The 25,496-nt window shown below is 40.2% G+C and overlaps 11 protein-coding genes and 1 pseudogene across 14 annotated transcripts; 9 read left to right on the plus strand and 3 right to left on the minus strand.

The window, feature by feature from the left end:
* The window catches only part of LOC148089113 (histone H1 pseudogene), a 602-nt pseudogene extending 137 nt beyond the window's left edge, over positions 1 to 465 (plus strand).
* A 2,345-nt stretch (positions 466 to 2,810) lies between these two features.
* LOC148089114 (histone H4) lies at positions 2,811 to 3,127 on the plus strand. The gene has a single exon (XM_087803159.1). The coding sequence runs from the start codon at positions 2,816 to 2,818 to the stop codon at positions 3,125 to 3,127; it is 312 nt and encodes a 103-aa protein (XP_087659285.1). The 5' UTR covers positions 2,811 to 2,815.
* An 850-nt stretch (positions 3,128 to 3,977) lies between these two features.
* On the plus strand, positions 3,978 to 4,452 carry LOC148089115 (histone H3). The gene has a single exon (XM_087803175.1). It carries the CDS (start codon positions 3,978 to 3,980, stop codon positions 4,386 to 4,388), a length of 411 nt encoding a protein of 136 aa, XP_087659301.1. The 3' UTR covers positions 4,389 to 4,452.
* A 2,205-nt stretch (positions 4,453 to 6,657) lies between these two features.
* Positions 6,658 to 7,313, plus strand: LOC148089116 (histone H1-like). Of its 2 annotated transcripts, XM_087803542.1 has the most exons (2): positions 6,658 to 7,196; positions 7,266 to 7,313. In XM_087803542.1, the coding sequence occupies exons 1-2, from the start codon at positions 6,660 to 6,662 to the stop codon at positions 7,311 to 7,313; spliced, it is 585 nt and encodes a 194-aa protein (XP_087659668.1). In that variant the 5' UTR covers positions 6,658 to 6,659. The 2 variants fall into 2 exon arrangements, with proteins under 2 accessions (XP_087659668.1, XP_087659658.1); XM_087803532.1 differs by having other exon boundaries at positions 6,658 to 7,313.
* A 1,264-nt stretch (positions 7,314 to 8,577) lies between these two features.
* On the plus strand, positions 8,578 to 8,961 carry LOC148089117 (histone H2A-like). Its single transcript, XM_087803700.1, has one exon. The coding sequence runs from the start codon at positions 8,578 to 8,580 to the stop codon at positions 8,959 to 8,961; it is 384 nt and encodes a 127-aa protein (XP_087659826.1).
* A 1,586-nt stretch (positions 8,962 to 10,547) lies between these two features.
* Positions 10,548 to 10,932, plus strand: LOC148089118 (histone H2B-like). The gene has a single exon (XM_087803750.1). The coding sequence runs from the start codon at positions 10,551 to 10,553 to the stop codon at positions 10,923 to 10,925; it is 375 nt and encodes a 124-aa protein (XP_087659876.1). The 5' UTR covers positions 10,548 to 10,550; the 3' UTR covers positions 10,926 to 10,932.
* A 1,963-nt stretch (positions 10,933 to 12,895) lies between these two features.
* On the plus strand, positions 12,896 to 13,212 carry LOC148089119 (histone H4). Its single transcript, XM_087803785.1, has one exon. It carries the CDS (start codon positions 12,901 to 12,903, stop codon positions 13,210 to 13,212), a length of 312 nt encoding a protein of 103 aa, XP_087659911.1. The 5' UTR covers positions 12,896 to 12,900.
* Positions 13,213 to 14,062: 850 nt separating this feature from the next.
* On the plus strand, positions 14,063 to 14,516 carry LOC148089120 (histone H3). The gene has a single exon (XM_087803627.1). It carries the CDS (start codon positions 14,063 to 14,065, stop codon positions 14,471 to 14,473), a length of 411 nt encoding a protein of 136 aa, XP_087659753.1. The 3' UTR covers positions 14,474 to 14,516.
* A 1,861-nt stretch (positions 14,517 to 16,377) lies between these two features.
* On the plus strand, positions 16,378 to 17,015 carry LOC148089121 (histone H1-like). 2 transcript variants are annotated; one of them, XM_087803564.1, is made up of 2 exons: positions 16,378 to 16,898; positions 16,968 to 17,015. In XM_087803564.1, exons 1-2 carry the CDS (start codon positions 16,380 to 16,382, stop codon positions 17,013 to 17,015), a joined length of 567 nt encoding a protein of 188 aa, XP_087659690.1. In that variant the 5' UTR covers positions 16,378 to 16,379. The 2 variants fall into 2 exon arrangements, with proteins under 2 accessions (XP_087659690.1, XP_087659681.1); XM_087803555.1 differs by having other exon boundaries at positions 16,378 to 17,015.
* Positions 17,016 to 18,515: 1,500 nt separating this feature from the next.
* Positions 18,516 to 18,895, minus strand: LOC148089122 (histone H2B-like). The gene has a single exon (XM_087803725.1). It carries the CDS (start codon positions 18,889 to 18,891, stop codon positions 18,517 to 18,519), a length of 375 nt encoding a protein of 124 aa, XP_087659851.1. The 5' UTR covers positions 18,892 to 18,895; the 3' UTR covers position 18,516.
* An 860-nt stretch (positions 18,896 to 19,755) lies between these two features.
* On the minus strand, positions 19,756 to 20,139 carry LOC148089123 (histone H2A-like). Its single transcript, XM_087803713.1, has one exon. It carries the CDS (start codon positions 20,137 to 20,139, stop codon positions 19,756 to 19,758), a length of 384 nt encoding a protein of 127 aa, XP_087659839.1.
* Positions 20,140 to 21,388: 1,249 nt separating this feature from the next.
* Positions 21,389 to 22,026, minus strand: LOC148089124 (histone H1-like). 2 transcript variants are annotated; one of them, XM_087803585.1, is made up of 2 exons: positions 21,506 to 22,026; positions 21,389 to 21,436 (listed from the first exon to the last, which is right to left on the minus strand). In XM_087803585.1, the coding sequence occupies exons 1-2, from the start codon at positions 22,022 to 22,024 to the stop codon at positions 21,389 to 21,391; spliced, it is 567 nt and encodes a 188-aa protein (XP_087659711.1). In that variant the 5' UTR covers positions 22,025 to 22,026. The 2 variants fall into 2 exon arrangements, with proteins under 2 accessions (XP_087659711.1, XP_087659703.1); XM_087803577.1 differs by having other exon boundaries at positions 21,389 to 22,026.
* Between the last annotated feature and the right edge of the window lie 3,470 nt (positions 22,027 to 25,496).

The following is a 25,496-nucleotide window of genomic DNA, read 5'->3' on the forward strand; positions in this document are numbered from 1 at the left end:
CGCAGCGGAGTCTCTCTGGCCGCCATCAAGAAGGCTCTCACCGCCGCCGGATACGATGTGGAGAAGAACAACGTTCGCGTCAAGACCGCTGTTAAGAAGCTGGTCGTCGCAGGAACTCTGGTCCAGACCAAGGGCACCGGAGCTTCCGGCTCCTTCAAGCTGAGCAAGAAAGAAACTCCTAAGGTCAAGAAAGCTGCACCTAAAGCCAAGAAACCCGCAGCAGCCAAGAAGGCCAAGACCGCCGTGAAGAAGACAGCAGCCGCCAAGAAGTCCCCGAAGAAGGCGGTAAAGAAGCCAGCAGCGAAGAAAGCAGCAGCAGCCAAGAGTCCCAAGAAGGCTGCAAAGAAGGTGGTAGCCAAGAGTCCCAAGAAGGTGGCGGCGAAGAAGAAGCCAGCAGTGAAGAAATCTCCTGCCAAGAAGGTCGTTAAACCCAAGGTCAAGAAAGCAGCTCCTAAGAAGAAGTAGATGCTCAAACCTCTGCTTCCATTAAAGGCTCTTTTCAGAGCCACCCAACTCCTCTACAGAGCAGCTGTCACTCAACATGTCACACGCTGTCAATAACTCATTCATTCAATGAAGACGTGAGCCAAGTTTAGACCGAGGTTCACCTGTAAAGTCGGTCTATTAAGTGCAGTCAAGTGAGCCGTAATCTTACGATAAATCACTGATAAAGAGATACTTTTCTCTATATAGTCCAGAGACACTTCTTTTCTAGATTATGACACTTGCGTGATGAGTCCAGAGTCTGCAGACGTGTGTGAGACTGTTGGAAGAAAAGTGGTGGAAATATGAAATATTTATTTTCTGCTGATCTGTTATAATTTCCCGTTTATTTTTTTGTTTTCTCGCAAAATAACTAATTTACGGTTTTTAAATAATTTAATTACTGACTTATGACATGTCATATTTGCTTGAAAAGCTGTTTGTTCACAATGTATTTTATTATAATAAAACAAACAATAAACGTAATAGTTGACAAAGATCTGACTTTATTTTCATCTTTAGCAGAATTTGAAGTATAAGTGAACAAAGTTTCATGTATTTTTACGGCAGAAATATTTTTTTTAAAATAAAAATATATATATACAAATATATACACACATTTTAATGAATGTGTTGAGAAATCAAACGTATATATATTGTTTTCACTTATATGTGTTGTCTTTTGTGCAAGACCTCCATAAAGTGAGTTTGAAATGGAACTTTATTAATTCACAAAAAATAAAATGAGAACAAAAACAAAGAGAACAAGATGATACAATCTAAGTCTAAAGATCATCAATCAAAGACAAAGGATACTAAGACTAACATAGAACAGAACATCATAATACTTTTACTCCACTCCTGCCCCCAAACTCAGAATTGTACAATTTAATAGCACGAGGAATGAATGAGTCCTTGAGTCTATTTGTTTTGCATCTGGGAAGGATCAATCGTGCTCCATCTGCTTCTCTGCTCACTTATGACAGTGATGAGAGGATGATGTCATCATCCAGGATGGACAATATTTGTCCAGTGATCTCCTCTCAGCAACTGTCACCAGTGAGTCCAGCTCAGAGAAGTTTCCTGCAGATGTTATATGATCGGAGCCTCCTCAGAAAGTACAGTCTACTCTGAACTTTCTTATACACATGGTCTGTGTTGCAGGACCAGTTTACTGTCCAGCCACACACCGAGGTACCTATAGTTGTCAACTATCTCCACCTCGTCACCTCTGATGGACACTGGACCGTGACCGCCATGGACGTGGTCTACGCTCTGAAGAGACAAGGTCGCACACTGTGCGGCTTTGTAGGTTAAATATCAGCAACAAAGAAATGACAAAACAGAGTTGTTATTACAAAGCTATTACAAAATGTATGTGAAATATTATTGCATACAAATAGTGATATAAAAGAAGTTAGAGGAAAATTTGAAAAACTAATGAGTGTAGTAACTTGAAATGAAGGTACTCCATAGGTGAAGTGAATTTGGTGACCATCAGAGTTGTATATTGGTTATACCAGTACAGACTCATGGGCTATAATGTTGTCAGCAGGTCATATTTTAGACTGAAATCACTCCTGCCTGTCCTTTGTGCAACATTAAAGGAGATGAAGTTAGTTTCACATTAAATATTTGATCCGCAACCAGTCAAGTCCTTGTTTGTTATGTCTCAGATTAAATCAATGATCACGGCCAGTTTTTAGCTACATCGCTTGGTCTGTTAGGATCTGATAAGGTCATATTTATTTATGTATCTCCTGATATGACACTTATTTTAACACAATTAACAAAAAATACTGTTTCTCTCTGTTGTAGCTCTTTGAGGTTATGTATGACAAAAAGTGCAATATGAATAGAATGTACTATTGTTACTTCCCTACACTTTACTCTCCTGTCACAACAAACTAAATAAAATGTCATATAAATTCACACTCTCGCTTTTTAAAAAACACGTAGTAACAGAGACATTTATTTGAAAATTAAAAAAAAATTGATTACCACAGCACTTGTTAAGTGATGTGTGCTCTTTTTACGTTCATGAAGTTAATTTTCATTTAGACGTATAATCTATAATTGATATGAATGTGAATTAAAAGATTCCACTTCTACTAAAAAATGTTAGCCTGACGTTGATGTATAATGTAAAACCCTCTTAAAAACGAACATTGTTACTGTTGAGCTGAGGCCTGGAACAAGTGACGTCATTACAGTTTTGCTCATATTCTTTTAAACCACTCCCCCTGTCTTCGAAAACGTCCGCCCAGTTGGAATAAATAAAGCGGCTTTACTGTCGCTGATCATTAGAAGATTGACCACTCGAACTACTACAATGTCTGGACGAGGGAAGGGCGGCAAAGGACTCGGGAAAGGAGGCGCCAAGCGTCATCGCAAGGTTCTCCGCGACAACATCCAGGGAATCACCAAACCCGCTATCCGCCGTCTGGCTCGCCGTGGTGGAGTGAAGCGTATCTCCGGCCTGATCTATGAAGAGACTCGCGGTGTGTTGAAGGTGTTCCTGGAGAATGTCATCCGTGACGCCGTCACCTACACCGAGCACGCTAAGAGGAAGACCGTGACCGCCATGGACGTGGTCTACGCTCTGAAGAGACAAGGTCGCACCTTGTACGGATTTGGAGGTTAAACATCAGCGACAACGAAATGACTCAAAGGCTCTTTTAAGAGCCACACACTCCCTTTAAAGAGATGAATCCACGTTTGTCTGCGTTTATTGACCTTGACAACAACATCCAAAACGAATATTTTCATTATCATGGTAAATATCATTTTCCACAATTTCATCAAGGAAAATACATTCTGCATGTCATGAATAATTATAAATACATTATGAATGTCATTCACAAAGTCGTCGGACAAAAATCGCCTAAACTCAGAATTGATTTAAATACAATTTAAACTAAGCAGATCTAAGTATGTGCTTGTAACATGACCCACCCCTTTATTTAAAATTAACAATAACACACGTTATTTTGCAAGAATAGAAGAAACAGTTTCTTTGTTATATCAGTGCATCCACATTCTATGACTTTTAATTACTTGTATTTTTAAAAAGTGGTTTTACTATGACTAACTTAATTTCTTACAATTACAGAGGAGGCTTTGACACAAAAAAATGTAGAAAAGTCCAGTCTTTGAACTTTTTAAGAGCTTAATTTTTATATTCTTGTGTGTGAATATATTTGGCTTGATTGAGTGTTTTGACTCATGTAAATATGTACAGTTGTTTATACTTGTAATATATACTGATATTAAATTCACTTGAAAATAATTCAAAGAATGAATGCATTTCAAACCGGATTCCTCCAATAAGTAGCGACGTTATGTTCCTGTAGGGGGCAGGCGTGCACAGTTGACCAATCAGGCGGGAAGAAGGAAAAGGCGTCTCAGTGACGAGCGAGCTCCTGACGGTTTAAAAGAGGAGCCAACGCTGCTCTCGCTCACACTTCTCTGTTGAGGAAGACAACTCTACCACAATGGCAAGAACCAAGCAGACCGCTCGTAAGTCCACCGGAGGAAAAGCTCCCAGGAAGCAGCTGGCCACCAAGGCTGCGCGTAAAAGCGCACCGGCCACCGGTGGCGTCAAGAAGCCTCATCGTTACAGGCCCGGCACCGTCGCCCTGAGAGAGATCCGTCGCTACCAGAAGTCCACCGAGTTGCTCATCCGCAAGCTTCCGTTCCAGCGTCTGGTCCGTGAGATCGCTCAGGACTTCAAGACCGACCTGCGCTTCCAGAGCTCCGCCGTCATGGCTCTGCAGGAGTCCAGCGAGGCCTACCTGGTGGGTCTGTTCGAGGACACCAACCTGTGCGCCATCCACGCCAAGAGGGTCACCATCATGCCTAAAGACATCCAGCTGGCTCGTCGCATCCGCGGAGAGAGAGCTTAAACCAGCACCTCGGCTCAGATCACAACGGCTCTTTTCAGAGCCACACACTTCAAATAACGAGCTCATGTTTTAACACTAATTATTCGAAGTTCATTTAAAATCAAAACTTAATTAATCTTTGTTCTTAAACATTATTATATAATTTTATTGATTGTGGGATCTGAACATCAATTCAAATTCTCTCGCATCGACTGCTGACCCTCTACTACATATTGCTAACTCATGCATCTCTGCATTGGCAAGCACCTGGCATGTGTCCTGCGACAACATTCTCACAACACATTCTTTGTGTGAACAAGAGCAGCTCTGAAGGCTACAAGAAATATCAAGCGTCTTGACTCAAACTTTCTTTTCATGTGAGAATCACATTTATCTATTTTTGTTTACTTGACTCTTAACATGTCAAGATAATGTGTTCAGTGGTCTTAGATCACATTTGAGGCTTTTGAGAACTATCAAAATAAAAGTGGCATAAAACAACTTTAGGCACTATAGAGTGGCTGCCTTGATGTTTGGTTCTGTTTTTTTTTTTTTTTTTTTCTGTGTTTGACCATTTTATTCTGTACTGTTGAGACAAACAATTCCTTGTCCTGAACATCAACCTTAGGCAACATGCACATTTTAATTTAATCAGACAAAAACATTTATTTTTGTATTGTTTGTAAACTATGAATATATATATATATGTATATATGTATATATATGTATATATATATGTATATGTATATATATGTATATGTATATATATGTATATATATATGTATATGTATATATATGTACATGTATAATGTATATATATGTATGTATATATATATATATATATATATATATGTATAATGTATATATGTGGATTATATTAACCTTTTAATATTGGGAATTACTTTGGTTTTATTTTGACATGTGTCAACATGAACAGTTTTATGACTTTTCTATCTTGTTACAACAGTTTCTGAAACTAATTTCATCAAGTAATTTAAAAAGTAGAAGAGATTTGCAAAAGCTATGTTTTGGGTCTGAGAGAAAGAATAATATAAGTAATATTTGAAGAGCGCTTTTCTATAATGTAGTTTATTTGAATTGTTAACTATTAGATTTTATTTTTTGTATTTAGAAAACAATGTGTCGTGTAATCAAACAGCAGGTGAGTCAAGTGACATTAAGCGGCGCTTGTGTGTGTGTTTGATACTTGAATCAAATGACAAATGTTTCAACATAAGTTGTGAAAAATCACATTAAAGACATTGTGACAAGAAGATGCCTATACCTTAAAATGGTTTGAAGTTATTTTCTTGCTGTCACTATAGATAAATAAACTTGACAAATCTAGTCAAAAGAAGTAATAGGACAAAGCAGGCTTACAATTGAACATCAATAGATCCTCAAAGAAGTTTGGATGATTACAATAACTATTATGTGGAATATATTTGAAGCTCCACTTCTGCTAAACAGAACAAAGTTAGGTCTCACTTTCAGAGGTCAGAATATTTGGTTATTTAATAATGTATACAATCAAGTAGTCTCCTGTCCTCAGTGGTCTAATAAGTTTTCTTAAAATACTTTGTCTTTTAAAATCAAATTTCAGAGTGGAATTTAAGATTGTTAAATGACAGAGAGCGAAATGTATCTGTATATTAAATCGGTGTATTAAAGCAGCATGAAAAGATTTGAATTATTGACACGGGATTGTCTAATTCTATTTTTGCATTTAGAAAACATGTGTACTCGAGCAGCAAACAGAGATTCAAGTGACATTCAGCGGCGCCTGTAAGTGTGTGTTTGCTACTTGAATCAAACGTCAAATGTTTCGACACAAGTCGAAGAAAGTCACATTAAAGACATTCAGATGTGAGATAAGAAGACTCCTCTAGTTTAACAACATGGTTCGAAGATGTTTTTATTCATTTTACTACTTTTATAGGAGAAAAACGAGGAAGATATCTGCGAGTACGAGCGCTGAGGACAGCAAAGAGGTGAAGTTATAACGATTCACAGCAAATATTGCGAATCCAGTTAAAATGTTTGTTTGTTAAGCGGGAAAATAAACATGTCCGCTTTCAAAAATGTTCAGTGAAATCACTATTTATTTCACCCATGTTGTTGTTTTTCAGCTTGAAAGACGAAGAGAAAACACAAGAGAGGAGCAGAGAGACGCTGCTTAGTGGAGCTGCAGCCGCCTTCACTCTCCACGGTTCTCATGTTGAGTTTAAATACGTCCCATTCCCCGCGCATGTCAGTCCAGTCTGAATACCGTTAGATTGAGAATCTGAGATCATGGCAGAAGTCGCTCCAGCTCCCGCCGCCGCTCCGGCCAAAGCCGCCAAGAAGAAGAAGACGACGAGCAAGCCCGCCAAGTCTGGCCCCAGCGTCAGCGAGCTGGTCGTCAATGCTGTGTCCGCCTCCCAGGAGCGCAGCGGAGTCTCTCTGGCCGCCATCAAGAAGGCTCTCACCGCCGCCGGATACGATGTGGAGAAGAACAACGTTCGCGTCAAGACCGCTGTTAAGAAGCTGGTCGTCGCAGGAACTCTGGTCCAGACCAAGGGCACCGGAGCTTCCGGCTCCTTCAAGCTGAGCAAGAAAGAAGCTCCTAAGGTCAAGAAAGCTGCACCTAAAGCCAAGAAACCCGCAGCAGCCAAGAAACCCGCAGCAGCCAAGAAACCAGCAGCAGCCAAGAAACCAGCAGCAGCCAAGAAGGCCAAGACCGCCGTGAAGAAGACAGCAGCCGCCAAGAAGTCCCCGAAGAAGGCGGTAAAGAAGCCAGCAGCGAAGAAAGCAGCAGCAGCCAAGAGTCCCAAGAAGGCTGCAAAGAAGGTGGTAGCCAAGAGTCCCAAGAAGGTGGCGGCGAAGAAGAAGCCAGCAGTGAAGAAATCTCCTGCCAAGAAGGTCGTTAAACCCAAGGTCAAGAAAGCAGCTCCTAAGAAGAAGTAGACGCTCAAACCTCTGCTTCCATTAAAGGCTCTTTTCAGAGCCACCCAACTCCTCTACAGAGCAGCTGTCACTCAACATGTCACACGCTGTCAATAACTCACTCATTCAATGAAGACGTGAGCCAAGTTTAGACCGAGGTTCACCTGTAAAGTCGGTCTATTAAGTGCAGTCAAGTGAGCCGTAATCTTACGATAAATCACTGATAAACAGATACTTTTCTCTATATAGTCCAGAGACACTTCTTTTCTAGATTATGACACTTGCGTGATGAGTCCAGAGTCTGCAGACGTGTGTGAGACTGTTGGAAGAAAAGTGGTGGAAATATGAAATATTTATTTTCTGCTGATCTGTTATAATTTATTTTTTTGTTTTCTCGCAAAATAACTAATTTACGGTTGTTTAAATAATTTAATTACTGACTTATGACATGTCATATTTGCTTGAAAAGCTGTTTGTTCACAATGTATTTTATTATAATAAAACAAACAATAAACGTAATAGTTGACAAAGATCTGACTTTATTTTCATCTTTAGCAGAATTTGAAGTATAAGTGAACAAAGTTTAATGTATTTTTACGGCAGAAATATATTTTTTTAAATAAAAATATATATATAAAAATATATACACACATTTTAATGAATGTGTTGAGAAATCAAACGTATATATATTGTTTTCACTTTTATGTTTCAAAAAAGTTATTTATTGAGACGGTAAGATAGTTTAATCAATGTTTCCATCACAAGATTAATTTATATGCGTAAAATAAACATGAAATACAAATAAAAAAACCCCACTGTGCATAGACTGCCACAACATCAAGTTAAACATTTAAGGGTTATTGTTTAATTTATATTTCTATATATTTTTTAATTGCTAGATTAATCTAAATATCCTCAATGGTTGACTTCAATTGATTCAATTCAAGCAGCAGGTGCTCGCAAAAGTGTTTCTTAACTTCCTCTCAAGAACCACAAAGCTTTTACTTTTCGTGAAACTTCACCACTAAATATGTTGTCATTTACGTCATATCTTCTATCGATCAGTTTAAACATGCATATGATCAATAAAAACATACAAACGAACAGTTCCAGTTAACGTGGACCACGCCTCTGGAAGCGACCCCTCCGCAAACTCAGCCTTTCATTGGAGGAAAGGTTTAAGAGCGAATTGCCAGAAAGAACCGCCCTCTACTGACGGATATATAGAGAGACTGTCCGACATTTCCAAACATACTTCGAGCGTTCCTCGACATTATCTACAAACATGAGCGGCAGAGGCAAAACCGGCGGCAAGTCCCGCGCTAAGGCCAAGTCCCGTTCTTCCAGAGCTGGACTCCAGTTCCCAGTCGGTCGTGTCCACAGACTGCTGAGGAAGGGAAACTACGCTCAACGTGTCGGCGCTGGTGCTCCCGTCTACCTGGCAGCTGTGCTGGAGTATCTGACCGCTGAGATCCTGGAGTTGGCTGGAAACGCCGCCCGCGACAACAAGAAGACCAGAATCATCCCGCGTCACCTGCAGCTGGCTGTCCGCAACGACGAGGAGCTCAACAAGCTGCTCGGAGGAGTGACCATCGCTCAGGGTGGAGTGTTGCCCAACATCCAGGCAGTCCTGCTGCCCAAGAAGACCGAGAAGGCATCGAAGAAATAAAGTGGAACAACATCCTTGTATCTCAACGGCTCTTTTCAGAGCCACTCACATCCAACTATAGAGTTCAGTCATTGATTCATTTCGCCTCATTGTCATTTTATTTGGTAAACTTCAACTAACTAAGGTAAGGTAAAACTTTATTGATCCCTCAGGAGGTCTCCTTTGGGAAATTGTTTTTTACCAATAGCCAGCAACTGACACTGTTAATAGCTCAAACTATTCTCGTTTACTACAAAAAGCTTTTTTTCGGTACAGCTCATTACTATTAAATGACATATGGGCAAAATTTGATAAAATGACGCGTGGACCTGATCCATCCTGTGAATATAATCTAAACTAGCGATTTAAAGACTCGTTGTATATCTTAATTCGATATAAAAACGAAGGTTCCCCTGCATTTTAATTGATCACATTGGCCTCAAGTTATGAGCATATTTAATAACAAAAGCGAGTAACTCAACGGCTCTTTTCAGAGCCACACACATCCAACTATAGAGTTCAGTCATTGTTATCGCAAACTATTTTTGCGTGAATTTCCAAAAAGCAAAAAGTTCTGAAATCAGTCCTCTTTTAGATCTATTTAAACATTCCTTGACACCCTTCATCTTATGTCACCAACATGAACAACAATCTATTTATGTTTGGTAGAACTTTATTAATCCCTCAGGAGGTCTCCGTCAGGAAATTGTTTGAATTTTTTTTATTCGAAGGGCTTCACAAAATAAGTTGGCAGGCCGGATTTGAGTTTGACACGATTTCGCACATAAGCAAGTAATATGTAACACCCGCAACTTCAATTATTGCTGTAGCGGAATTTTGAGCACAACAAAAATGACATTTGTGTTCATCAATGGAGGCTGCAGCGATGCTGGGCGCTTGGTTTAAAGTGACAAGGCAGACGTTGACTGTGACAAAGACATACAAGTCGACGTTAACTTGTATGTCTTTGTCACAGTCAACGTCTGCCTCGTAACTCTTTCTAAAAGAGGATCAAACTGAAACGATTGTATTCATAATTTTCTGATACATTCTGAGAGTATAACCGAAACTAGCGATTTCACAACAGGTTTAGAATCTCTTAATTCGATATAAAAACAATAATTTTTCCTACATTCTATTTGTTCAGGCTTTTCCTTGATTTTCTGGAACTCCTGTTGTGTTATCAGTTTTTTCTTGACCCTTAAAGTAAATACTTTTTTGAATATTGTTTTGATTGTTTAAGCGCTTTGTGACCCTGGTCTAGAAAAGCGCTATACAAATAAGAATTACTTACTTACATTGGCCTGAAGTTTCCCGATATACGCATAACTATAATATAATTACAAAAGCGAGTAAATAATTTATTTATAAACTAGATTTTTCATGAAACATACAATTTTTTATTGAACCATGTTTAAACAAAAGTAACGTCCATTGTTAAGACAACACATGAACTCAAACAATCGACCTCCGTTCAGGAGCAAATCAGCCCGCCACTTTTTAAAGCAGCCAATCAGAATAAAGAAACCACACACTCGCCGGAGCGGCAGCACGAATATAAGAATGTCCGCTGAGCGGAGGCCAGTCACTCGGTAACGACCATCGTCATCATGCCTGAACCAACCAAGCCTGCGCCCAAGAAGGGCTCCAAGAAAGCCGTGACCAAGACCGCCGTCAAAGGAGGCAAGAAGAGGAGGAAGTCCAGGAAGGAGAGTTATGCCATCTACGTGTACAAGGTGCTGAAGCAGGTCCACCCCGACACCGGCATCTCCTCCAAGGCCATGGGCATCATGAACTCGTTCGTCAACGACATCTTTGAGCGCATCGCCGGAGAAGCGTCTCGCTTGGCTCACTACAACAAGCGCTCCACCATCTCTTCCCGGGAGATCCAGACCGCTGTGCGTCTGCTGCTGCCCGGTGAGCTGGCCAAGCACGCCGTGTCTGAAGGCACCAAAGCCGTCACCAAGTACACCAGCTCCAAGTAAACCTCGCTCCTACAACCCAACGGTTCTTTTCAGAGCCACTCACTTCATCTCATGAGCTTCGTTATCATATATTGTGTTCAAATATTACCGCACAACGTGTCCATATGATGGTCGAGTTACCCTCTCACTTCATGTGAGACTTTTGTAATTGTATCTTATTTAGTTTGTTAGGTACATTCACACGTTCAGTTGATCGTTTATTTTAAAATGACAAGCATGATTATAGGCTGAAAAGTCAACGCATTAAAAAGTTCAAGTATATTCGTGACAAACTATTTCATCAATGGGAGATTTGGACTGTGAGATGACTCCTGTTGTCTTTTGTGCAAGACCTCCATAAAGTGAGTTTGAAATGGAACTTTATTAATTCACAAAAAATAAAATGAGAACAAAAACAAAGAGAAAGAACAAGATGATACAATCTAAGTCTAAAGATCATCAATCAAAGACAAAGGATACTAAGACTAACATAGAACAGAACATCATAATACTTTTACTCCACTCCTGCCCCCAAACTCAGAATTGTACAATTTAATAGCACGAGGAATGAATGAGTCCTTGAGTCTATTTGTTTTGCATCTGGGAAGGATCAATCGTGCTCCATCTGCTTCTCTGCTCACTTATGACAGTGATGAGAGGATGATGTCATCATCCAGGATGGACAATATTTGTCCAGTGATCTCCTCTCAGCAACTGTCACCAGTGAGTCCAGCTCAGAGAAGTTTCCTGCAGATGTTATATGATCGGAGCCTCCTCAGAAAGTACAGTCTACTCTGAACTTTCTTATACACATGGTCTGTGTTGCAGGACCAGTTTACTGTCCAGCCACACACCGAGGTACCTATAGTTGTCAACTATCTCCACCTCGTCACCTCTGATGGACACTGGACCGTGACCGCCATGGACGTGGTCTACGCTCTGAAGAGACAAGGTCGCACACTGTACGGCTTTGTAGGTTAAATATCAGCAACAAAGAAATGACAAAACAGAGTTGTTATTACAAAGCTATTACAAAATGTATGTGAAATATTATTGCATACAAATAGTGATATAAAAGAAGTTAGAGGAAAATTTGAAAAACTAATGAGTGTAGTAACTTGAAATGAAGGTACTCCATAGGTGAAGTGAATTTGGTGACCATCAGAGTTGTATATTGGTTATACCAGTATAGACTCATGGGCTATAATGTTGTCAGCAGGTCATATTTTAGACTGAAATCACTCCTGCCTGTCCTTTGTGCAACATTAAAGGAGATGAAGTTAGTTTCACATTAAATATTTGATCCGCAACCAGTCAAGTCCTTGTTTGTTATGTCTCAGATTAAATCAATGATCACGGCCAGTTTTTAGCTACATCGCTTGGTCTGTTAGAATCTGATAAGGTCGTATTTATTTATGTATCTCCTGATATGACACTTATTTTAACACAATTAACAAAAAATACTGTTTCTCTCTGTTGTAGCTCTTTGAGGTTATGTATGACAAAAAGTGCAATATGAATAGAATGTACTATTGTTACTTCCCTACACTTTACTCTCCTGTCACAACAAACTAAATAAAATGTCATATAAATTCACACTCTCGCTTTTTAAAAAACACGTAGTAACAGAGACATTTATTTGAAAATTTAAAAAAAATTGATTACCACAGCACTTGTTAAGTGATGTGTGCTCTTTTTACGTTCATGAAGTTAATTTTCATTTAGACGTATAATCTATAATTGATATGAATGTGAATTAAAAGATTCCACTTCTACTAAAAAATGTTAGCCTGACGTTGATGTATAATGTAAAACCCTCTTAAAAACGAACATTGTTACTGTTGAGCTGAGGCCTGGAACAAGTGACGTCATTACAGTTTTGCTCATATTCTTTTAAACCACTCCCCCTGTCTTCGAAAACGTCCGCCCAGTTGGAATAAATAAAGCGGCTTTACTGTCGCTGATCATTAGAAGATTGACCACTCGAACTACTACAATGTCTGGACGAGGGAAGGGCGGCAAAGGACTCGGGAAAGGAGGCGCCAAGCGTCATCGCAAGGTTCTCCGCGACAACATCCAGGGAATCACCAAACCCGCTATCCGCCGTCTGGCTCGCCGTGGTGGAGTGAAGCGTATCTCCGGCCTGATCTATGAAGAGACTCGCGGTGTGTTGAAGGTGTTCCTGGAGAATGTCATCCGTGACGCCGTCACCTACACCGAGCACGCTAAGAGGAAGACCGTGACCGCCATGGACGTGGTCTACGCTCTGAAGAGACAAGGTCGCACCTTGTACGGATTTGGAGGTTAAACATCAGCGACAACGAAATGACTCAAAGGCTCTTTTAAGAGCCACACACTCCCTTTAAAGAGATGAATCCACGTTTGTCTGCGTTTATTGACCTTGACAACAACATCCAAAACGAATATTTTCATTATCATGGTAAATATCATTTTCCACAATTTCATCAAGGAAAATACATTCTGCATGTCATGAATAATTATAAATACATTATGAATGTCATTCACAAAGTCGTCGGACAAAAATCGCCTAAACTCAGAATTGATTTAAATACAATTTAAACTAAGCAGATCTAAGTATGTGCTTGTAACATGACCCACCCCTTTATTTAAAATTAACAATAACACACGTTATTTTGCAAGAATAGAAGAAACAGTTTCTTTGTTATATCAGTGCATCCACATTCTATGACTTTTAATTACTTGTATTTTTAAAAAGTGGTTTTACTATGACTAACTTAATTTCTTACAATTACAGAGGAGGCTTTGACACAAAAAAATGTAGAAAAGTCCAGTCTTTGAACTTTTTAAGAGCTTAATTTTTATATTCTTGTGTGTGAATATATTTGGCTTGATTGAGTGTTTTGACTCATGTAAATATGTACAGTTGTTTATACTTGTAATATATACTGATATTAAATTCACTTGAAAATAATTCAAAGAATGAATGCATTTCAAACCGGATTCCTCCAATAAGTAGCGACGTTATGTTCCTGTAGGGGGCAGGCGTGCACAGTTGACCAATCAGGCGGGAAGAAGGAAAAGGCGTCTCAGTGACGCGCGAGCTCCTGACGGTTTAAAAGAGGAGCCAACGCTGCTCTCACTCACACTTCTCTGTTGAGGAAGACAACTCTACCACAATGGCAAGAACCAAGCAGACCGCTCGTAAGTCCACCGGAGGAAAAGCTCCCAGGAAGCAGCTGGCCACCAAGGCTGCGCGTAAAAGCGCACCGGCCACCGGCGGCGTCAAGAAGCCTCACCGTTACAGGCCCGGCACCGTCGCCCTGAGAGAGATCCGTCGCTACCAGAAGTCCACCGAGCTGCTGATCCGCAAGCTTCCGTTCCAGCGTCTGGTCCGTGAGATCGCTCAGGACTTCAAGACCGACCTGCGCTTCCAGAGCTCCGCCGTCATGGCTCTGCAGGAGTCCAGCGAGGCCTACCTGGTGGGTCTGTTCGAGGACACCAACCTGTGCGCCATCCACGCCAAGAGGGTCACCATCATGCCCAAAGACATCCAGCTGGCTCGTCGCATCCGCGGAGAGAGAGCTTAAACAAACCATCCCTGAACACAACGGCTCTTTTCAGAGCCACACACTTCAAATAACGAGCTCATGTTTTGACACAAATTAGTCGAGTTCATTTAAAATCAGAAATTATTCTTTGCTCTTAAATATTTTTATATAATTGATTGTGGGATCTGAACATCAATGAAAGTAATTTCTCACATTGACCACTGACCCTCCCTATTGCTAACTTTCTTGTTAATTTTGTGTTTTACCATTTTATTCTGTACTGTTGAGACAAACAATTCCTTGTTGCGTTTACAAAACTGAATAAGTTATTTATTATTGGAAGTTTAGGTCCTTCCATTGATGACTCCATTCGTTAATACACTTAAACATTCTGAACATCAACCTTATGCAACATGCACATTTTAATTTAATGAGGGGTGAAAACATTTATTTTGGTTATTTTTGTATTGTTTGTAAATTGTGAATATATAAAGTGGAGTATATTAACCTTTTAGTATTGGGAATTACCTTGGTTTGTTTTGACATGTGTCAATATGAACAGTTGAATGACTGCTATCTTGTAACAGTTTCTGAAACTAAATTCATCAAGTAATTTAAAAAGTAAAAACGATTTGTGAAAGCTACTGTATGTTTTGGGTCTGAGAGAAAGAATAACATAAGTAATATTTGAAGAGTGCTTTTCTATAATGTAGTTTAATTTAATTGTTAACTATTAGATTTTATTTTTTGTATTTAGAAAACAATGTGTCGTGTAATCAAACAGCAGGTGAGTCAAGTGACATTAAGCGGCGCTTGTGTGTGTGTTTGATACTTGAATCAAATGACAAATGTTTCAAAATAAGTCTGGAAAATGTCATTGAAGACATTGAGATGCGAGACAAGAAGACGCATATACCTCAAAATGGTTTGAAGTTATTTTCTTGCCATCACTTTAGATAAATAAACTTTACAAATCTAGTCAAAATAAGTAATAGGACAAAACAGGCTTACAATTGAACATCAATAGATCCTCAATGAAGTTTGGATGATTACAATAACTATTATGTGGAATATATTTGATGCTCCACTTCTGCTAAACAGAACAAAGTTAGGTCTCACTTTCAGTTTCATATCAGAATCTTTGGTTATTTAATAATGTATACAATCCAGTAGTTGCCTGTCCTCAGTGGTCTAATAAGTTTTCTTAAAATACTTTTATTTGTCTTTTAAAATCAAACTTCCAGACTATCAGCATCAGAGTGGAATTTAAGATTGTTAAATGACAGAGAGAAATGTATCTGTATATTAAATCGGTGTATTAAAGCAGCAGGAAAAGATTTGAATTATTGACACGGGATTGTCTAATTCTATTTTTGCATTTAGAAAACATGTGTACTCGAGCAGCAAACAGAGATTCAAGTGACATTCAGCGGCGCCTGTAAGTGTGTGTTTGCTACTTGAATCAAACGTCAAATGTTTCGACACAAGTCGAAGAAAGTCACATTAAAGACATTCAGATGTGAGATAAGAAGACTCCTCTAGTTTAACAACATGGTTCGAAGATGTTTTTATTCATTTTACTACTTTTATAGGAGAAAAACGAGGAAGATATCTGCGAGTACGAGCGCTGAGGACAGCAAAGAGGTGAAGTTATAACGATTCACAGCAAATATTGCGAATCCAGTTAAAATGTTTGTTTGTTAAGCGGGAAAATAAACATGTCCGCTTTCAAAAATGTTCAGTGAAATCACTATTTATTTCACCCATGTTGTTGTTTTTCAGCTTGAAAGACGAAGAGAAAACACAAGAGAGGAGCAGAGAGACGCTGCTTAGTGGAGCTGCAGCCGCCTTCACTCTCCACGGTTCTCATGTTGAGTTTAAATACGTCCCATTCCCCGCGCATGTCAGTCCAGTCTGAATACCGTTAGATTGAGAATCTGAGATCATGGCAGAAGTCGCTCCAGCTCCCGCCGCCGCTCCGGCCAAAGCCGCCAAGAAGAAGAAGACGACGAGCAAGCCCGCCAAGTCTGGCCCCAGCGTCAGCGAGCTGGTCGTCAATGCTGTGTCCGCCTCCCAGGAGCGCAGCGGAGTCTCTCTGGCCGCCATCAAGAAGGCTCTCACCGCCGCCGGATACGATGTGGAGAAGAACAACGTTCGCGTCAAGACCGCTGTTAAGAAGCTGGTCGTCGCAGGAACTCTGGTCCAGACCAAGGGCACCGGAGCTTCCGGCTCCTTCAAGCTGAGCAAGAAAGAAGCTCCTAAGGTCAAGAAAGCTGCACCTAAAGCCAAGAAACCCGCAGCAGCCAAGAAACCCGCAGCAGCCAAGAAACCAGCAGCAGCCAAGAAGGCCAAGACCGCCGTGAAGAAGACAGCAGCCGCCAAGAAGTCCCCGAAGAAGGCGGTAAAGAAGCCAGCAGCGAAGAAAGCAGCAGCAGCCAAGAGTCCCAAGAAGGCTGCAAAGAAGGTGGTAGCCAAGAGTCCCAAGAAGGTGGCGGCGAAGAAGAAGCCAGCAGTGAAGAAATCTCCTGCCAAGAAGGTCGTTAAACCCAAGGTCAAGAAAGCAGCTCCTAAGAAGAAGTAGATGCTCAAACCTCTGCTTCCATTAAAGGCTCTTTTCAGAGCCACCCAACTCCTCTACAGAGCAGCTGTCACTCAACATGTCACACGCTGTCAATAACTCCCTTATTATTCAAGTACGTATGTGATGAAATTAGCCAATTTCACCTGTAAAGTCTATACATTTTTGAAACGTATTTGGAAAACAATATCAATCACAAGATACATTTATTTTGGTAAAATAAAAATGACATACCAATTTAAAGGATAAAACAACACTGCATAAACTGCCTAAACATCAAGTTAAACATTAAAGCGTTATTGTTTAACTAATAATTTGATATTTTAATCGATCGATTAATCTAAATATCCTCAATGATTGATGTATGGATCCTATTCAAGCAGCAGGTGCTCGCAAAAGTGTTTCTCAACTTCCTCTTGACCAAAGCTTTTACATTTCGTGAAACTTCACCACTAAACATGTTGTCATTTACGGCACATCTTCTATCGATCAGTTTAAACATGCATATGATCAATAAAAACATACAAACGTTCAGTTCCAGTTAATGTGTGACCACGCCTCTGAAAGCGACCCCTCCAATCCAACAATGTTCTCTTACTAATAAAGTTTTTTTTTGTACATTACAAACGTACAATAGTTTGTCCAAATATTACTATATAACATGCTTGTGTCGATTCAGTTTCTCATGGTTTTTGGTTTGGTAGACAAACTAAGCATTATATGATCATCGCAGTACATATCCTAACATCTCGAAATTTCTTTTAAGTTTTTAATAGTTTTATCTTTTGTCTTATGTGGTGTGGCTTGTGCTGAGCTTCTGCAATTATGTGACCATATGATTCCCAAGTTGTTTCACTACAATGAAATAAGTGTTAGAGAAAATAACACATTTAAATACCTGACAGGTTCTCGTCATTGGGAGATTTGGACTGAGATCACGGTCCGAAAGACAATATGATAAATGTAGAATTAAAATGACCTTGGGTTTAGCGACCTGATCACCCGTTTAGCACTGTGGGTCATCCGAAGAATTTTACTCCATATGAACCAATATTCAGATCCCATGATCTATACACAGATTTTTTTAAAGCAAACATTAGTTTTGATTTTACCGTTAAAACCTTAAGCTCATTATTTATGTTAAAATAAGTGTCACTGTTGGAAGTTCAACTGGCCGTGATTGATTTAGTTTGGGACATACTGGACGAGGACTTGACAGTTTGCGGATCAAATATTTCATTTGATTCTAATTTAAAGTACTTTTGTCCAAGTAATTTATAGAGCGCTTTTCCACGAGTCACAAAGCGCTAACACGTTTTAGCCCATTAGTCTATACTGGCATACCCATAAATAAAGATGATTATTCTGGTAGAATTATAGATCCATAACCTATACCAACCATAATCAAACATGATTACATTTTTGGAAATGTAGGCAGACAACGAATGCTCATGAGATGAAGTGAGTGGCTCTGAAAAGAACCGTTGGGTTGTAGGAGCGAAGTTTACTTGGAGCTGGTGTACTTGGTGACGGCTTTGGTGCCTTCAGACACGGCGTGCTTGGCCAGCTCCCCGGGCAGCAGCAGACGCACAGCGGTCTGGATCTCCCGGGAAGAGATGGTGGAGCGCTTGTTGTAGTGAGCCAAGCGAGACGCTTCTCCGGCGATGCGCTCAAAGATGTCGTTGACGAACGAGTTCATGATGCCCATGGCCTTGGAGGAGATGCCGGTGTCGGGGTGGACCTGCTTCAGCACCTTGTACACGTAGATGGCATAGCTCTCCTTCCTGGACTTCCTCCTCTTCTTGCCTCCTTTGACGGCGGTCTTGGTCACGGCTTTCTTGGAGCCCTTCTTGGGCGCAGGCTTGGTTGGTTCAGGCATGATGACGATGGTCGATACCGAGTGACTGGCCTCAGCTCAGCGGACATTCTTATATTCGTGCTGCTGCTCCGGCGAGTGTGTGGTTTCTTTATTCTGATTGGCTGCTTTAAAAAGCGGCGGGCTGATTTGCTCCTCAATGGAGGTCGATTGTTTGAGTTCATGTGTTGTCTTAACAATGGACGTTAGTTTTGTTTAAAACATGGTTCAATAAAAATGTGTATGTTTCATGAAAAATCTAGTTTGTAAATAAGTTGTTTACTCGCTTTTGTAATTATATATGCGTATATCGGGAAACTTCAGGTCAATGTGAAGAATTAAAATGCTGGGGAACCATCGTTTTTATATCGAATTAAGAAATTTTAAAACATGTTGTCAAATCGCTAGTTTCGGTTATACACTCAGAATGTATCAGAAAATAATGAATACAATAGTTTGATTTTGATCCTCTTTTAGAAAGAGTGACGAGACAGACGTCGACTGTGACAAAGACATACAAGTCGGCGTTAGTCGCATCAGTGAACACAAATGTGATTTTTGTTGTGCTCAAAATTCCGCAAGCCGCAGCAATAATTGACGTGGCGGGTGCTACATATTACTTGCTTATGTGCGAAATCGTGTCAAACTCTGCCAACTTATTTTATGAAGCCCGTCAAATAAATAGATCGCTGTTCATGTTGGTGACATAAGATAAAGGGCGTCAAGTACAGGAACGTTTAAATGGATTTTAGAGGACTGATTTCATTAAAACTTTTTGGTTTTTGGAAATCTACGCAAAAATAGTTTGCGATAACAATGACTGAACTCTATAGTTGGATGTGAGTGGCTCTGAAAAGAGCCGTTGAGATACAAGGATGTTGTTCCACTTCATTTCTTCGATGCCTTCTCGGTCTTCTTGGGCAGCAGGACCGCCTGGATGTTGGGCAACACTCCACCCTGAGCGATGGTCACTCCTCCGAGCAGCTTGTTGAGCTCCTCGTCGTTGCGGACAGCCAGCTGCAGGTGACGCGGGATGATTCTGGTCTTCTTGTTGTCGCGGGCGGCGTTTCCAGCCAACTCCAGGATCTCAGCGGTCAGATATTCCAGCACAGCTGCCAGGTAGACGGGAGCACCAGCGCCGACACGCTGAGCGTAGTTTCCCTTCCTCAGCAGTCTGTGGACACGACCGACTGGGAACTGGAGTCCAGCTCTGGAAGAACGGGACTTGGCCTTAGCGCGGGACTTGCCGCCGGTTTTGCCTCTGCCACTCATGTTTGTAGATAATGTCGAGGAACGCTCGAAGTATGTTTGGAAATGTCGGACAGTCTCATTATATATCCGTGAGTAAAGGGCGGTTCTTTCCCGCTCACGTCAAACGCTCGCTCTTAAACCTTTCCTCCAATGAAAGGCTGAGTTTGCGGGGGGGTCGCTTCCAGAGGCGTGGTGACACGTTAACTGGAACTGTTCGTTTGTATGTTTTTATTGATCATATGCATGTTTAAACTGATCGATAGAAGATATGCCGTAAATGACAAGCACCAGCTGCTTGAATTTAATCTATAGCCAACCATTGAGGATATTTAGATTAATCTAGCCATTAAAAAATATCTAGGACTATAAATTAAACAATAACCCTTTAATGTTTAACTTGATGTTGTGGCAGTCTATGCACAGTGTTTTTTTATATTTGTAATTCATGTTTATTTTACCCATGTAAATTAATCTCGTGATGGAAACATTGATTAAACTATTGTACTGTCTCAATAAATAACTTTTTTGAAACATAAATGTGAAAACAACATAGATAGGATTGATTTCTCAACACATTAATACAAATGTGTGTATATATTTATATATATATATTTTTATTGAAAACATTTTATAAGAATTCATATATATCGTGCTTGATTAACAGTGACATCAATACACTGTACTAAAATGACAATAAATCAATATTTCTACCGTAAAAATACATGAAACTTTGTTCACTTATACTTCAAATTCTGAAGATGAAAATAAAGTCAGATCTTTGTCAACTATTACGGTTATTTATTTATTTTTTATAATAAAATACATTGTGAACAAACAACTTTTCAAGCAAATATAACGTCATAAATCAGTAATTTAATATTTAATAAAGTATTTAAACAACCGTAAATTAATTATTTCACAAGGAAACAAAGTCTCCAACAGTCTCACACACGTCTGCAGACTCTGGTCTCATCACGCAAGTGTCGCTTTAAATCTAGAAAAGAAGTGTCTCTGGAATCTATAGACAGAAAAGATACTTTAATGTCACTATATCAGTGATTTAGCGTAAGATTTGTTGCGGCTAGATTACGGCTCACTTGACTGCACTAAATAGACCGACTTTACAGGTGAACCTCAGTCTAAACTTGGCTCACATTTACATTGAATGAGTGAGTTGTTGACAGCGTGTGACATGTTGAGTGACAGCTGCTCTGTAGAGGAGTTGGGTGGCTCTGAAAAGAGCCTTTAATGGAAGCAGAGGTTTGAGCGTCTACTTCTTCTTAGGAGCTGCTTTCTTGACCTTGGGTTTAACGACCTTCTTGGCAGGAGATTTCTTCACTGCTGGCTTCTTCTTCGCCGCCACCTTCTTGGGACTCTTGGCTACCACCTTCTTTGCAGCCTTCTTGGGACTCTTGGCTGCTGCTGCTTTCTTCGCTGCTGGCTTCTTTACCGCCTTCTTCGGGGACTTCTTGGCGGCTGCTGTCTTCTTCACGGCGGTCTTGGCCTTCTTGGCTGCTGCTGGTTTCTTGGCTGCTGCTGGTTTCTTGGCTACTGCGGGTTTCTTGGCTTTAGGTGCAGCTTTCTTGACCTTAGGAGCTTCTTTCTTGCTCAGCTTGAAGGAGCCGGAAGCTCCGGTGCCCTTGGTCTGGACCAGAGTTCCTGCGACGACCAGCTTCTTAACAGCGGTCTTGACGCGAACGTTGTTCTTCTCCACATCGTATCCGGCGGCGGTGAGAGCCTTCTTGATGGCGGCCAGAGAGACTCCGCTGCGCTCCTGGGAGGCGGACACAGCATTGACGACCAGCTCGCTGACGCTGGGGCCAGACTTGGCGGGCTTGCTCGTCGTCTTCTTCTTCTTGGCGGCTTTGGCCGGAGCGGCGGCGGGAGCTGGAGCGACTTCTGCCATGATCTCAGATTCTCAATCTAACGGTGGTCAAACTGGACTGACATGCGCGGGGAATGGGACGTATTTAAACCCAACATGAGAACCGTGGAGAGTGAAGGCGGCTGCAGCTCCACTGAGCAGCGTCTCTCTGCTCCTCTCTTGTGTTTTCTCTTCGTCTTTCAAGCTGAAAAACAACAACATGGGTCAAATAAATAGTGATTTTACTGAACATTTGTGAAAGCGGACATGTTTATTTTCCCGCTTAACACACACACATTTTAACTGGATTCGCAATATTTGCTGTGAATCGTTATAACTTCACCTCTTTGCTGTCCTCAGCGCTCGTACTCGCAGATATCATCCTCGTTTTTCTCCTATAAAAGTAGTAAAATTAATAAAAACATCTTCAAACCATGTTGTTAAGTTAGAGGAGTCTTCTTATCTCACATCTGAATGTCTTTAATGTGACTTTCTTCGACTTGTGTCGAATCATTTGACGTTTAATTCAAGTAGCAAACACACACTTACAGGCGCCGCTGGATGTCACTTGAATCTCTGCTTGTTGCTCGAGTACATAAAAGTTATTATGTTTTTTAATCGCTAACACCTTATTTTCACAACGTAATAAATGTGTTATTTCTCTCTCGCAGACCTAAAACATTACATTCACCAATTCCTCTCTTTTACCTTTTATTAAAATTAACATAAGGTTAATGTTCAGAATTTGTATTAAAAGTGTATTGAATCTATGAATCTTCACTAGAATAAATTTCAAACGATTCAACAAGAGTTCAACCTAGAGGAACTTTTGCTGTCAACACAACATTGGAATTGTTTGTCTTGACAGTAGATAATAAAATAAGATGGTGCCTGCAGTTGTTTTACGCCCCTTTTATTTTGGTAGTTAAATGTCAACGATAGCCTTAAATGTTAAATGATCTTAGACCAACAAACATTCACTTGACGGTTTTTAGTCAAGTAAACAAAAAATACACTATTAAATATTCTATTATGAGATTAAAGTTTAATTCAAGATGTTGGATATTTTTGTAGCCTTCAGGGCTAAGGCAAAGAACAAGATGTATGTGTTGTGAAAATGTTGTAGGGAAGACACATACCGAGTGCTTGCCAATGCAGAGCTGCAGTGACACTCGTACAGTGAGTCTCTCACTGCAGGAGTATGGATCTTCAGAACATGATTGTTGACTACTTTAATGAGTAGAATATTCATTTCTCAGTCATTTCTGTTAATCCCGTCATTTTTATTTCCTCAGCCGTAAAAGTTACGGGCACATAAATATACTGAAAAATCTGTGTTCATTCGTTTATTTTCTCAGAAATGGCTCTAAAATACACCACAGAGCTTGTCGATTTAAAAAAGTTCCTTCGGTCAGGTTGGTACTCATCTTTTATGCTTTAGTGTGTTTTATTGTTTTTTGCTGCTTTATATTTATATTAACATTGCACTCAAGCATCAAGATGATCAAGATCATTGTTGGATGAATCAGGGACAACAGCGAGGACTGGTACAGGAGTCTGATATGTGACTTTGTGGACTGGAGTGAGAGGAACCACTTGCAGCTGAACACCTCAAAGACCAAGGAGCTGGTCTTGGACTTTGGGAGGTCCAGGACAAAGCCACGTCCAGTGTACATCAGAGGCGATGAGGTGGAGAAAGTTGACAACTATAAGTACCTCGATGTGTGGCTGGACAGTAAACTTGTCCTGCAACAATTCCCGAAGGAGACCTCCTGAGGGATCAATAAAGTTGTACCTTACCATAACACACACCATGTGTAAGTTCAGAGTAGACTGTACTTTCTAAGGAGGCTCTGATCATTTAACATCTGCAGGAAACACCTTTGAATGTTCTACTAGTCTGTGGTGGCCAGTGTCCTGTTTTACACTGTGTTGGGGTGGGAATGTGTCCAAGAGGAGTGTCAACAGGTTGGACAGAAAGGCTAGCTCTGTGGTTGGCATGAAGCTGGACTTGCTGAGAGGAGATCACTGGACAAACTACTGTCCATCATGGATGATGACAGTCATCCTCTCAACACTGTCATCAGTGAGCAGAGAAGCAGATGGAGCATGAATGCTCTCCCCATGATGCAACACTAATAGTCTCAGGGACTCATTCATTCCTTGTGCTTTTAGATTGTCTAATTCTGAGTTGGGGGGAAGGAGTGGAGTAAAAGTATGACTCTTCTATGTTAATCTTTGTATCCTTTGTCTTTGATCTATGTTCTTTATCCTTAGACTTTAGACCGATCTATCTGTCTGTCTGTCTGTCTATAAGTAAGTCATTTGTATTTATATTGCGCTTTTCCAGACCAGGGTGACGCTTAAACAATCAAAACAATACTCAATAAAATATATACTTTAAAGGTCAAGATAACACAGAGACAAACACAGGAGTTCCAGAAAATCAAGGAAAAGCCTGCACGAATAAAAATGTCTTAAGATGTTTCTTGAAGGAGTCATTAGACTCCTCTGTGTGTGTGTGTGTGAGAGAGAGAGAGAGAGAGAGAGAGAGAGAGAGAGAGAGAGAGTGTGTATGTGTGTGTGTGTGTGTGTGTGTGTGTGTGTGTGTTTGTGTGTGTGCATTTAAAACCTTGTGATGACGCCTGCTCCTGTATATGAGCTAAATTACCACGCAATTTTTAATGGTACCAAACTGTTTATTAATAATTTATAACCCTTTACGAATGTATCTGATGGACTGTTTACATTTTAATCTTCAACTTAGGCATTGTTCTGGAAAAGCTTAGACAAGTCTATATTTTAAGCTTGTTTTTAACGAAAGCTACCAGGCAGTATTACATAGGAGCTCATGCTTGCATTGTGTTTCAATGAGTAAAGACTTCAGACAGCAGCTGAGAGACTTGGATCTTCCACAACAAACAAACTTAAAATATACAAATTATTTACAATCCCTTATGTTGAGGCTTCATTGCATGATGGATATTACAGACAAGCACCATGGAGGTATTTTGAAATCTTTAAGTGTGCCTTTTGGGCAAAGAGGAAGACAAACAACTGAGCACAAGTAGCTTCATTAAAATAGATTTACATTTTAGCCTATAACTATAGAAAAAGGAACGGATTGGTCTGAAAGTAATTCCAACCACTAGTCTTACTGAGTGTAAGTAGAACATTTGCTGTTCCACTTATTCATGTCGTCCTGCTCTCTCATTGGCAAATAGTTTTATCAATGCTATTTTCCAATCAGCGACAAGAATGGCTCGTCATTGTTAAGTTAAGTTAAATTAAGTTTCATCATAAACTACATAAGTTTAATACATGTTTAACATCATGTATGGATTCACATATTATGAATCGTAGGAACAATATTTCTAGAACAAACGTGTAAGAAATTGAAGATGTAATCAGAAATTGAAGAATTACGAACCCATACCCATTACTTACTTACTTACATTATGGAGCCACACCATAACTAACTAGAAATTGAATAATGTGCTGGTCGATTGTACAC

The sequence above is a fragment of the Callionymus lyra genome, chromosome 1 (assembly GCF_982586985.1).
Source record: "Callionymus lyra chromosome 1, fCalLyr1.hap1.1, whole genome shotgun sequence".
NCBI lineage: Eukaryota > Metazoa > Chordata > Actinopteri > Syngnathiformes > Callionymidae > Callionymus > Callionymus lyra.

Coding starts and splice junctions, on each gene's coding strand:
- LOC148089114 (XM_087803159.1), top strand. CDS start 2,816: ATGTCTGGACGAGGGAAGGGCGGCAAAGGACTCGGGAAAGGAGGCGCC.
- LOC148089115 (XM_087803175.1), top strand. CDS start 3,978: ATGGCAAGAACCAAGCAGACCGCTCGTAAGTCCACCGGAGGAAAAGCT.
- LOC148089116 (XM_087803532.1), top strand. CDS start 6,660: ATGGCAGAAGTCGCTCCAGCTCCCGCCGCCGCTCCGGCCAAAGCCGCC.
- LOC148089117 (XM_087803700.1), top strand. CDS start 8,578: ATGAGCGGCAGAGGCAAAACCGGCGGCAAGTCCCGCGCTAAGGCCAAG.
- LOC148089118 (XM_087803750.1), top strand. CDS start 10,551: ATGCCTGAACCAACCAAGCCTGCGCCCAAGAAGGGCTCCAAGAAAGCC.
- LOC148089119 (XM_087803785.1), top strand. CDS start 12,901: ATGTCTGGACGAGGGAAGGGCGGCAAAGGACTCGGGAAAGGAGGCGCC.
- LOC148089120 (XM_087803627.1), top strand. CDS start 14,063: ATGGCAAGAACCAAGCAGACCGCTCGTAAGTCCACCGGAGGAAAAGCT.
- LOC148089121 (XM_087803555.1), top strand. CDS start 16,380: ATGGCAGAAGTCGCTCCAGCTCCCGCCGCCGCTCCGGCCAAAGCCGCC.
- LOC148089122 (XM_087803725.1), bottom strand. CDS start 18,891: ATGCCTGAACCAACCAAGCCTGCGCCCAAGAAGGGCTCCAAGAAAGCC.
- LOC148089123 (XM_087803713.1), bottom strand. CDS start 20,139: ATGAGTGGCAGAGGCAAAACCGGCGGCAAGTCCCGCGCTAAGGCCAAG.
- LOC148089124 (XM_087803577.1), bottom strand. CDS start 22,024: ATGGCAGAAGTCGCTCCAGCTCCCGCCGCCGCTCCGGCCAAAGCCGCC.